The following is a 12,369-nucleotide window of genomic DNA, read 5'->3' as shown; positions in this document are numbered from 1 at the left end:
TCCCATGCCCCTCTCTTTGGGTTAGATTAATTTGCTAGAGCAGCTTTACAAAACTCAGGGAAACACCTTTACCAGTTTATTATAAAGAATATTACAAAGGATGCAGATAATGAGATGCATAGCGTAAGGTATGAGGGCAGGAACACAGAGCTTCCAAGCCTTCCCAGGGCACGCCATCTTCCAGAAACCCCCACATGTTCAGCTATCCAGAAATTCTCTGAACCCTGTCCTCTTGAGCCTTTCATGGAGATTTATTAGATAGGCACGATCGACAACCATGTGGAAATGGGATTGAACAAAAAGGATATAATCTAATACTAACAGGCCGAGTGGAGAAACCCACAAGCCTGTCTGTTCAGATTCTTCTTAGCCTTTCTGTGCAGCATTCCTTTCTCAGGGGTATGGGACAGGCCCCCTTCTGAAATTAGAGTCTTATGACCTGCAGTCAGAAAGGCAGGGGAAGATTAAAGTCTTGGCTTGAGCTGGTGAAAGGAGGATGGGAAAATCAAGAGAGAGAGATTCTGTTTTCTGAGGCCTAAAGCACCCCAACATCATAGCAAAAGAGTGTAACAAGGTATATGGGAGTTAGGAGCCAGAAGCTGTGGATGAAAACCCATTATACATGTTCTCTATATATACAATACATAGAATTATATATATGTTATTGTTATCTAATATGTAATAGATATATAATATCACACTTGGAAATTGCACTTTCTGTCTCAGTCTCTTGATGGTACTTTTTTTATGGCAGTGACACACTAGTATCTCCATCCGTATGGCCACACATGTGCTCTGGATCCCATTCTTCCTTTTTGGAAATAACATGCTATCTGAGAAACCTATTTTCTTTCTTACTCCCCCATTCTCACTCTTCCTCTCTTTATTGGATCCTTTTCATTAGCATGTAAACATGTTCAGGTTGTCTCTATGTTATATGTGTTATACTATGCTATATCACACATAATGTATAATCTGATTATCCTCCCTTGACCATTTACTCTTCCTTATCTATTTCATCTTTGGTCTTCTTTGCTAAACTTCTCTAAAGAAGTAGCTATATCCAGTGTCCTTATACATTTCCCAGTTACACGTCAGCTCATTTTAATCTAGCTTCTACTGTGATGGCTTATTTGACACCTCTGTAACAATCAGTGCTGTTAGCCATTTTGTTCTTCAAAACACTCTCTTCCTTTGGCTTCTCCAATGTGTTCTTGTTTTCTGTCTAGGTCTCTGGCTACATCTTCTGTGGCTTCCTTGTCAGCTTATCTTTCTCCAATTGCTCATTAAATGTGGTTGTTATAAAGCTGAATCTTAGGTCTCTTTTTACTTAATCACTACTCTTGAATAACTTGTCTCTCATTGCTTCAGTAACAATGACAATTCCTACATTTATCTTTCACCCAGACTGCTCATCTGAGGTCCAGTTCTATATCTAGATACCAAGTTGATTTTTCCATTTGGATGTCTTAAAGTTTTCTCAGACTCAACAGGTTTAAGACTTATAACTTCTCTTCCTCCATATTCTCTGTATCTTCAAGATTTTTTTTTTTTGGACTAGTATATTTTCGAAGGACTCAAATTCTCTACCCCTTACATTGTAACCATAGGCAATTAATCATTCTAAGATTCAGTTTCATAATCTGTAAGATGGAAAAACTGTAGTTCCTTTCTTAACATAAGGAAACATCAGACAAAATGTGAGTATGGGATGTAATACCACGGACTAGATTTACCCTCTAGCTGTAAACAAATAGAAAATCCTCCTAGGGTTGTTTTCAGTATTAAAATAGTACTTACAAAGCACTTGAAACAGGACCTCACGTAAAGTAAGTTTTTTTTAAGTGTCTGCTTTTATCGTTATTGAATATGGTTATGAAGTTGTTGGATGAAGGCTTAAATCCTTATAAAAAGCAGTTCTCAACTCAGTACTTTAAAATTGCATTTTAAGAAACTAGAAGAAAGAATAGCTCCAAAACAAGCAATGAGAAGGAAATGAAGCATTGAAATATGAAAATGTAAAACATTAGAGAAAAGTAAGAGAAATTAAAATCTTGTTTTTTGAAAAGGTCACTAATAGTGATAAAATTCTAGCCAGACTGATTAGAAAAAAGAGAAGACACAAATGAGATTAATATGAATGAAAGAGGAGAGATGAGTATAGATTCTGCAGACATTAAATTGGATAACTTAAATTATTAAATGAGCAATTTCCTTGAAAAACACAAACTACCAAAGCCTGTTTAAGAAGAAATAGTTACTAAACAGCCCTATATTTAAAAAGAATATAGACTTATAATTAAAACATTCCCTCAAAAAGAAAACAACTCGTCATAGAAGACTTCACTGAGATAGTCTATGAAACATTTAAAGATGAGTATCAGTTCTATACACTCTTTCCGAAAATAAAAGAAGAGGGAACACTTCTTAACTCATTTTATGTCAGCATTACTCTAATATGAAAGAAAACTACAGTCCAAGTATTCCTTATAAAAATAGATGGAAAAATCTTCAATGAAATTTTAGCCAGCTGAATCAATATATAAAAAGGATAGTGTTTTATGACCAAATGGGATTCATTCCATGAATGCAAGGGTGGTTTAACATTTGAAAATCAATCAGTGTAATTTGCCATATGAACCAACTAAGGAAGAAAAACTATATGATTATTTCAGTATATTCAGAAAAGTCATTTAACAGAATTAGTACCCATTAATGATAAAAACTCTCAAACTAGGATTTAAAGGGAACTTTCTCAACCTGTCTGTTAAAGGACAACTAGTAAAATCCTATAATATATATATCATGCTTAGTGATGAAAGACTGAATGCTTTCTCTCTAAGATCATGAACAGGCACCACTTCTATTCAGCATTGTATGGAAATTATAGTTAGGGAGTGAAGCAAGAAAAAGAATTCAAAGGCATTCAAATTGGAAATGAAGAAATAAAATTGCTTGTGTATATAGAAAATCCCAATACCCAAAAAAAGCCTACTAAGACTAATAAGTGAGCCTATTACAAAGTCATTATACAAAAATTAATTGCATTTCTACATACTAGCAATGGGTAATTGGAAATTTAAATAAGAACAAATTTTAAAAAATATTAGCATTCAAAATCTTAATGCTATGGAGAAGTTAAACAAAATTATGTAAAGCTTGTATGTTAGAAATTATACAGGCCTGTGGAAACAAGGGTCATGTCCATGAATCAAAAAACTCAAAATTGCTATAATGCCATTTCTCCCCAAATTGATGTATACCATAAATGCAATTCCAGCCAGTATCTTTGCAGGCCTTTTTTGTAAAGATTGACAAGCTTAATTCTGATATTTGTATAAAAATGCAAAGGACCTAGAATAGCTGACAATTTTTAAAAAGAACAAAGTTTAATGACTTAAATTGCCTGATTTTCACACTTACTGGAAAGCTGCATTACTCAAGACAGTGTGGTATTGGCCTAAGGATAAACATTATTAGTGGTATAGAAAATAGTTCAGAAATAGGCCCACACACAAAAATGTTTATCTGATTTTCAGCAAAAATGCCAAGGCAATTCGGTGGAGGAAACTGGTAATCTTTTTAACAAATGGTTTTTGGACAATTGGACATCTGTATGCAAAACAATGACTCTTAACCTTTAAGTGGGCAATGATTTCTTAGACATACAGAACCAAACTGTAAAAGAAAAAATAAATCAGTTGTACATCATCCAAGTTAAAAACTTTTGGTCTTCAAAAGTCACTGTTAACACGGTTCCCATCAAAATCTTAGCATTATTTTTTCTAGACATGGACAAATTTATTCTAAAATGTATATAGAATTATGAAGTAACTGGAAACAATTTTGAGTAAGAAGAATAGAGCTGAAAAAAAAATCACACTACTTGATTCTAAGACTTAACATATAGCATTATACTCAAGACACTGTGGTATTGACCAAAAGATAGATCAGTGAAACAGAATTAAAAGTCCAGAAATAGAGCCGTACAAGTAGAGCCAACTGAAGTTTGACAAAGATGCAAAAGCAATTAATTGGGGAGAAATGATGCTTTTTGCAACAAATAGAATAATTAGATAACCAAATAAACTTTGACTTAAAACTCTTATACAGCAGTTATCATAAATCTAAATGTAAAGTGTGAACTATAAAACTTTTATAAGAAAATGAAGGCGAAAATCTTTTTGATCTAGGGCCAGGTAAAAATTTCTTGCGCCAAAACCAGAATCCATAAAGGAGAAAAAAAATAATAACTTGAGCTTCATCAAAATTAAAAACTTTTACTCTGTGAAAGACACTGTTAAGAGCATAAAAAGACAAGCCACAGACTGGAAGAAAATATTTGGAAATTGCATGTCTGATAAAGAATGTGTATCCAGAACATATTTTAAAAGTCTCTAAACTCAACAGTAGGAATAAAACAATCCAATTAGAAAATGAGTGAAACACTGAACAGACACTTCACCAAAGAGCATATACAGATGACAAGCACATGAAAAGATGCTCAACATGATTAGCTACTAGGAAAATGTGAATTTAAAGCCATGATGAGATATGACACACCTACTAGAATGGCTAAAATAAAAAGTACTGGCAAAACCAAGAGTTAGTAAGAATGTGGAGGAACTAGATCTTTCACACATTGCTGGTGGAAGTGCAAAATGATACAGCATTCTGGAAAACAGTTTGCCGGTTTCTTGTAAAATTAAACATGGAGTTACCATATCTTACTCCTCGATATTTACCCTAAAGAATTGAAAACTTATATTCACACAAAATGTATTCACACAAAGCCTTTTAACAGCTTTGTCATAGCCATCAAGAGGTGAATAGATAAATTGTCATACATTTCATACAATGAATAATATTCAGTAAGAAAAAGAACAAGCTATTGATATACTAGCACCTTAGAGAATCTCAAGAGCATTATAATAAGTGAAAAAAAGCCAGTTTCAAAAGATTTAATGGATTACTTATGGTGAGTTTAATTTGTATAACTTTTTTTTTTTTTGGAGACAGTCTCACTCTGTTGCCCAGGATAGCATGCAGTGGTGCTATCATAGCTCACTGCAGCCTCTGGCTCCTGGATTGAAGTGATCCTTCTGCCTCAACCTCCCAAATAGCTAGGACTATAGGTGTGCACTACTACCCTGGCAGATTTTTTATTTTTTTTACATTTTTTATAGAGATGGGGTCTCACTGTGTTGCCTAGTCTGGTCTTGAACTCCTGGGCTCAAGCAGTCCTTCTGCCTTGGCCTTCCAAAGTGCCAGGATTACAGATAGGAGCCACTACTACCAACCTATAACACTTTCTAAATGAAAAAATTATAGTGACAAAGAAGAGATTAGTAGTTGCCACGGGTAAAGTTGGGAGGAGTCTATGATTATAAAGGGATGGCATGAAGATGTTTCTTTGAGGTGATGGAATCATTCAGTATTCTCTTTTTCTTTTTTTGAGACAGAGTCTCATTCTGTCACCCAGGCTGGAGTGTAATAGTACAATCTCGGCTCACTGAAACCTTCGTCTCTAGGGCTCAAGCGATTCTCCTGCCTCAGCCTCCCAAGTAGCTGGAACTACAGGCATGTGCCACCACACCTAGCTAATTTTTGTGTTTTTAGTAGAGACAGGGTTTCACCATGTTGGCCAGGCTGGTCATGAACTCCTGACCTCATGTGATCTGCCCTCCTCAGTCTCCCAAAGTGCTAGGATTACAGGAGTGAGCCACTGTACCAGGCTGGAATAGTTCAGTATTCTGATTGTAGTGGAGGTTATACTAATATAAAGTATGTGATAAATTTATGTAGAACTATACACACACAGGGCATGTAAAAACTGGTAAAATCTGAGGAAAATTTCTAGTTTAATAGTATTATACCAGTGTTAGTTTCCTCATTTTGATAGTTGTACTATGGTTTGTTAAATGTTGTTGCTGGGTGAAAGATACCCAGAAACTGTAATATTTTTGTAACTTCTGTGTGAGTCTAAAATTATTTCAAAATAAAAAGACACTGTTAAGAAAATGGAAAGGCAAGCCACAGACTGGGAAAAAATAGTTGCAAAACATCTGACAAAGGATGTGTATCTACAATGTATAAGTAAGTCTTAAAACTCATAAGAAGACAGCCGTATTTTTATAATAGGGAAAAGAACTAAATAGCTGTTTCACCAAAAATAATTACACAAATGGCATATAAACCCATGAAAAGGTGCTCAGCTTCATTAGTTATTAGGAAATGCAAATGTGAACCACCATGAAATACCACTGTACACCCACTAGTATAGACAAAATTAAATGGCAATCCGAAGAATGTGGAGCAACTGGAACTCTCACATCTTGCTGGTGCAAATGAAAAATGATATGGCTTCTTTGGAAGACAGTGTGACAATTTCTTAAAAACATAGGGCTCAGCAATTTCACTCCTAGATATTTAACCCAAGGTGAATGAAGAAAAAGTGTGAAATTCATACTGGCATTATTTATAATAACTCCAAAACTGTAAACAGTTGAAATGTCCAAGTGGTACATCCACACAATGAAGTTTATTTCCTAGTAAAAGGACTCCAGCATGGATGAATCTCTAAATCATTAGAGCAAATGAAAGAAACCAAACAAAAATTACATGCTGTGTGATTTCATTTATATGAAGATCTAGAAAAGGCACGATAACCAATTCAGTGGTTGCTAGGAGTTGGGGGGGAAAGGGGTAGAGAGTGGAGACTGACCATATAGGGAATGTATTGAGGTAATGGAAATGTTTTATATCATGATTTTCCTGATGGTGGTTATGTAATTGTACAGTTAATCAAAACTCATCAAATTGTACAGTTGGTACAATTTTTATAGTCCTTTGCATGTGTTTTGTTTTTCTGCCTAGAAAGCTCTCTCCTCTCCCTGTCTGGTTGACTCATCTTCAGTGTTCAGATCTTGCTTAAACGTCATGTTGTCAGGAGTATCTGTTCCTGAGCCCAGACTGGCACCAGCTTCTTTGACATCCTGCCGCTTTCCTTCATTGTCCTTACCACAGCTGTAGTTTCAGTCAGGCAGGTAGCCATCAGCTTAAGGTCTCTTTTTCTGTCCTAGCTGCAGCACTGTGAGGAACCAGATGCTGATTACTATCTTGTTAACAGTACATAGCATGGTGCTTAAATCAGGTTTGAATATTGCATGACTGAGTGTAAGTGAGTAGAGAGTTTTCTGTCTTCTGTTCTTGTAAGTGGCAGCTGTGGCTTTTGCCAAGCGTACTGCTTAGCTGGGGCTGCCTGCTTAACCTTGGAACCTGTCTGCCTGCCTCTGCCCTGCTCCTGGGGAGTTGTGACTATCCATGCTTATCTGCCTGCCATAGCCTTTGTTCAGACTTCTTGTCACTGTGAATCCCACTCCTGTGGCCGGGCCACCCTGTTCTGAGAACAGAAAGGAGCTTTTCCTTGCTGTTACTCTTAGCAAAAAAGTAAACGGTCGTGCTGCCTGCATGTTCCTGGATCTACTCAAGCTTTTTCTTTTTTTCCAGCCAGTGGAGAAACTCTGAAACACAGTGTTTTTTTTTTTACCTACTTTGATAACAATATGTCAACTCCTGTGAAGCACCACAGAGTACCCCTTTGTCTCCTGATTATCTTAATCTTTTTGAGAGAGACGTATGACTCCTCCAAGTAAGGTTAGGAATCCTAATCTGCAGGTAGTTTGAATGCTTGGGTGGAAGGTTTAACCTTCCAGAAGGTGAAAACACCATCAACTTTGTGCTCAGCCTGTGCTCATATTTGTAGATTATCAGAGATCACTATTAGTGTCTCCATGCCCCCAGCTGACCCAGTTTCCAGGATAAATGTGTAGAATAATTAATAAAGGGCCTGACGGCCAACACTCTTCTTCCACTCTTCCCATTTCTCTTCTTCCTTATTTCACTACTGTAGTAGGTAAGAGGGGATTCAGGTTATGGTAGGAAAACGATTAGGATGAACAATCCCTGTATGTGAGCATTCTGTGAACATAGCTCAGTGTTTAAATCATTACCAAAGCTCGTTTCTTTATTATGGGTTGTCCACTTAGGAAGAATTTATGAGTCTTGTCATTTCGGTCTTCTCTGGAGCACTATATGACTCGTCCAGTTAGTGATTTTGGAAATGCTTCTCTGGACCTTTTACGATGTATCCAGGTCTAATTCCTCATTTGTTTCTAGTTTATTTGTCCTCGGTTTTACAGCTTACATAGTTTGGAGTTGCCTGTTTAGTTTTTGTTTATTTTTAACTCCTTTAGGCCTAAGACTCTTCATTGTTTCTCTTTCATCTGAGTCATTATAATAGTCTCTCAGATGTTCATATTCCACTCTTGCTCCCCCTTTCTCCTGCAGTACAATCTACATGTTGCAGCCAAGGATCAGGTCAAGGCATTCTCATGGTCTCCACCCTCCAGTGGCTCACCTTCTTACCTAGTTTGTGATCTGACCCCAGGACATGCAGAGTGCCTAGCAGGCAATTAATATTTGCTGAATTAATTCTTTGTATTGTAGTCATATTAGGATTTTGGGGGGGGTTAGCATTATCTTAAAACCACAAAAAACAGTAACTTGAGACCTAACTGGTTTCATGACTTATTGAGGAGGCAAGGAGTAGGTTAAAGCTGCTTTGCATACATTTTGGAATAGTATCTTTTGTCTAGTAAGGATGGATAATAAGTTTGCTAATAACCAGTATTCACATGGGTAGAAAAAGACTGTCTTGATTTTTAATCCTACAAGTAGTAAAGGAATGGTAGTTAGAAGTTGAATTGTACTTTTAATGCCTCAAGCAGGATGGAATAGTATCGTTTTGTTTTGTATCCCAATATGCTAACTACTTCTCTCTCTCTTGTTTCTGTTTTGCTTCTCATCCTTTCACCCATTACAGTCTCAGTATGTGTGTTACACCAGGAGGTTGCCTTGGCAGGTCAGAGGATCTGTGACAGTGAAGGCACTGTGGTACCCTTTGTGTTTTAGGCAAGGGTGACATGTGCTAATCAACTTATTTCCATTTGTTGATTAGTGGCACTAAATGAGACTGTTAACCAGTTTTGAATGAAAGTTTATAAATTTCTCATAAAAATTAAGGTTTTTATTCTCTATAATAAGCACACGAGAAAGACTGGTTTTAAATTTTATTTTAAACTGTGGAGTGACGTTAAAAACGTGCTTAATTTTAATTATTTGCTTTTGTTAGTCTTGTAAATTATTAATGTATTAATGCTGGTAACTTCTAGATTGGAGGAATGATTTATCCTAATGTTTCTTTTAAAAAAAAACTATCAGTCGTTCATATGGCATATGCTGATCAAGGCTCTGTGGTATTTTTTTTCTTGTGTTTTTTAATGAAGCAGCTCTTTTCATGATCTAGCAGTCTGTGTTACTATCAGTAAGTAAACAGAGAGTAAGGGCTCAAATTTTAATATTAAAACAAGTTCATTTTGTTAACATCACATTTTGTTCCATCTTGCAGCTTCTTGGTGAATTTTTGGATGAAGCCATTAAATTAATTGCTTGCCATCATGAGCAGAAGCAAGCGTGACAACAATTTTTATAGTGTAGAGATTGGAGATTCTACATTCACAGTCCTGAAACGGTATCAGAATTTAAAACCTATAGGCTCAGGAGCGCAAGGAATAGTATGGTAAGTTTTTACTTCCAAAAATTAGGCAAAGAATCATTAACTGCTACGTTTTCTCCTCTTGTAATTTAGATACCTTGGCAAATATTTAACTTGCCTCGAAAAATTAAAACAAATTAAATGAAAACTATTCCACAGTAAATTGTTTGCTTCAGGGATCAATGGTCTTTTCTTTATTATTATTATTAAAGGTTGAGTATCCCTAATCTGAAATGCTTAGGACCAGAAGTGTCAGATTTTGGAATATTTGTATTGGTTGAGCATTCCAAATTCAAATCAGAAATGCTTCAGTGAAACATTTCCTTTGAGCGTCATGTCAGTGCCCCCAAAATTTGGATTCTTGAGCATTTTAGGTTTCATATTTTCAGATTTGAGATAATAACCTGTGTTATTCATAATATATAACTATAAACTGCCATCTTTAAGTATAAACTATGATTAAATATTTGGTCATAACTCATTGGAGACAAATATCTCTATCAAGAAAGAATAAGTGGCATGCTTGTTAATTTCATGTATACGTGTATTCCCATTAGATAACTGTTTAATAAGAAGCTACATTTAACCATCACTTTCACCCTATAATGAAGCCCTGGAATTTCAGAAATCTTATTCCACACTGGGGAATGAAGTCAGCTAATATCTCACTTATGTGTTTCAAAATTCATCCATTTGTTTAAAATTGATTTATTAGCTAACTTCTACAAAAGGCTTAGGCTATATCAACATAATTCTTTATAAACTGAAATGCAGATCACTCTTTGGGATAGTTCTGATACTGATTGCAGATCACTAAATTAGCATAATAATAAACTAGTGTTTTGGGGAATTATAAGCCTCATTCAAGAATAATTATATTTTTGTTACCTTTTTTGTTTGTTTGTTTGGAGACGGAGTCTTGCTCTGTCGCCCTGGCTGGAGTGCAGTGGCACGATCTAGGCTCACTGCAAGCTCCGCCTCCTGGGTTCACACCATTCTCCTGCCTCAGCCTCCTGAGTAGCTGGGACTACAGGCGCCAGCCACCATGCCCAGCTAATTTTTTGTGTTTTTAGTAGAGATGGGGTTTCACCGTGGTCTCGATCTCCTGACTTCGTGATCTGCCCACCTTAGCCTCCCAAAGTGCTGTGATTACAGGCGTGAGCCACCGCGTCTGGCTCTGTTCAGGTTTTAGCTCTGTAATTTACTAGCTTTATGACTTTTGGCAAATTTACTCTGCTGAGCCCGTTTCTTACCTAATTTACAAAATTGTGAGGATTATATAATATATATATTACATATAAATATTTTAAAATATATTAATATTTCTGTATCTTCACTTATCCTCAGGTAGGTGCACTTTGAAGTTTTTGTATCAAAATTAAGAAAAAATTGCTTGTTAAGCCCTCTTAAGCCCTTAGCCTAAGGAATAACTATTTTCATATTTTTGCTGAAAGTGATAATTTCTATAAGAGATGTTTACGAAATAGACAAATATTAAACATAAAAATTTCAAAACTCATTTGTGTGTTGCTGAGTCAACTGAATACAGACCTTTTTTTTTAAAGCATTATTTTGTGCCCCAACCATAAATAGTAAGATTAATTGGGTCTAGATTGTGGCCTTTGTATCCTCAGGTGCTTCTGATTTGTGCACATTGAAGAATCAACAGTTAGAAATTTAATTTTTTTGGATACAGGATAGTGGAGTGCACTCAGACCCTTTTGAACTTTTAGAATTTGAAATATGCTTTTGATTTGGCAGATAATAGCAATGAATTTAATTGTTAAAAATAAAACCTGCTTTATTTGAAGATAGTCAAAACATCTAATAATTTTGCATGACCCCACTGAGTTTCTGTTTTGTTTTGAGTACGACATGTTTGCAAATATGGCATTTCACAAGTAAGGATTATAATATTTATGTATATTTTGGTGTGTGTATGTATGTATATATAGGCAGTAGTTGTATATATAGAATGTATAGATGTGTCCATTTATGCAGTACCAGTTTCTTAATACATATAGTGCTACATGGCATTTGATATGATCATATAGCTACAAAACAAATTCAAGTTTTCAGTCAGATAAGAAAACTGTTAATCACCAGTGAGCTGGCTTTCCAAATATTATATACATATAAACAGAAATAGTCTTTTATAGTATGTTAAGTGGTCCAGTTTGAAAAACATGACTTCATGTCTTAGATCTTCTAGTCTCAGCTTTGCTTTTAACTTTCTGGCTTAACCTTTGGCAAATTACTTTACCACTGGCCCTACATTAGGCAATGGTGAATCCAAATAATTTTTAGGATCTTCCAGTCGTAAAGTTCTTTAAATATACTTTACCTTATTTGTGCTTCAGTGTCTCTGACCTGTCATATGAGAAAGCTGCTATATGGTCAGTGTCATGGGATAGAGGAAGATATGAAGAGTAATGGGTATGATGTTGTGTTTTCCAGTTATAAAACAGCTTCTCATGCCCTGAAATCTAGCATTCATGTTTATAAACAACTTGATTTTTAGTTTCTCCTCCAAAACACATTTTTAAGGGCTTTACTTCTTCAAAAAATTGTAAAATAATATTTTGTATACGTACCTCTGTATATACCTTCGTCGTCTTTATTTATTTATTTATTTTATTATTATTATTTTTTTCTTTTTTTTTTGAGGTGGAGTCTTGCTCTGTCGCCCAGGCTGGAGTGCAGTGGCATGATATTGGCTCACTGCAACCTCTGCCTCTCGGGTTTAAGTGATT

At 35.6% G+C, this 12,369-nt stretch overlaps 1 protein-coding gene across 15 annotated transcripts in view; it reads left to right on the top strand.

The window, feature by feature from the left end:
• MAPK8 (mitogen-activated protein kinase 8) overlaps positions 1-12,369 on the top strand; it is a 132,180-nt gene that overhangs the window by 87,855 nt on the left and 31,956 nt on the right. For all 15 annotated transcript variants that reach the window (XM_050805134.1, XM_050805142.1, XM_050805135.1 and 12 more), the window contains one exon: positions 9,470-9,640. In XM_050805134.1, coding sequence (XP_050661091.1) covers positions 9,519-9,640 — 122 coding nt within the window. In that variant the 5' untranslated portion in view covers positions 9,470-9,518. The remainder of the gene's footprint in view (positions 1-9,469; positions 9,641-12,369) is intronic.

This window comes from Macaca thibetana, chromosome 9 (assembly GCF_024542745.1).
Source record: "Macaca thibetana thibetana isolate TM-01 chromosome 9, ASM2454274v1, whole genome shotgun sequence".
NCBI lineage: Eukaryota > Metazoa > Chordata > Mammalia > Primates > Cercopithecidae > Macaca > Macaca thibetana.
Note: the sequence above shows the minus strand (reverse complement) of the source record. Positions and strands in the feature narration are given on the sequence as shown.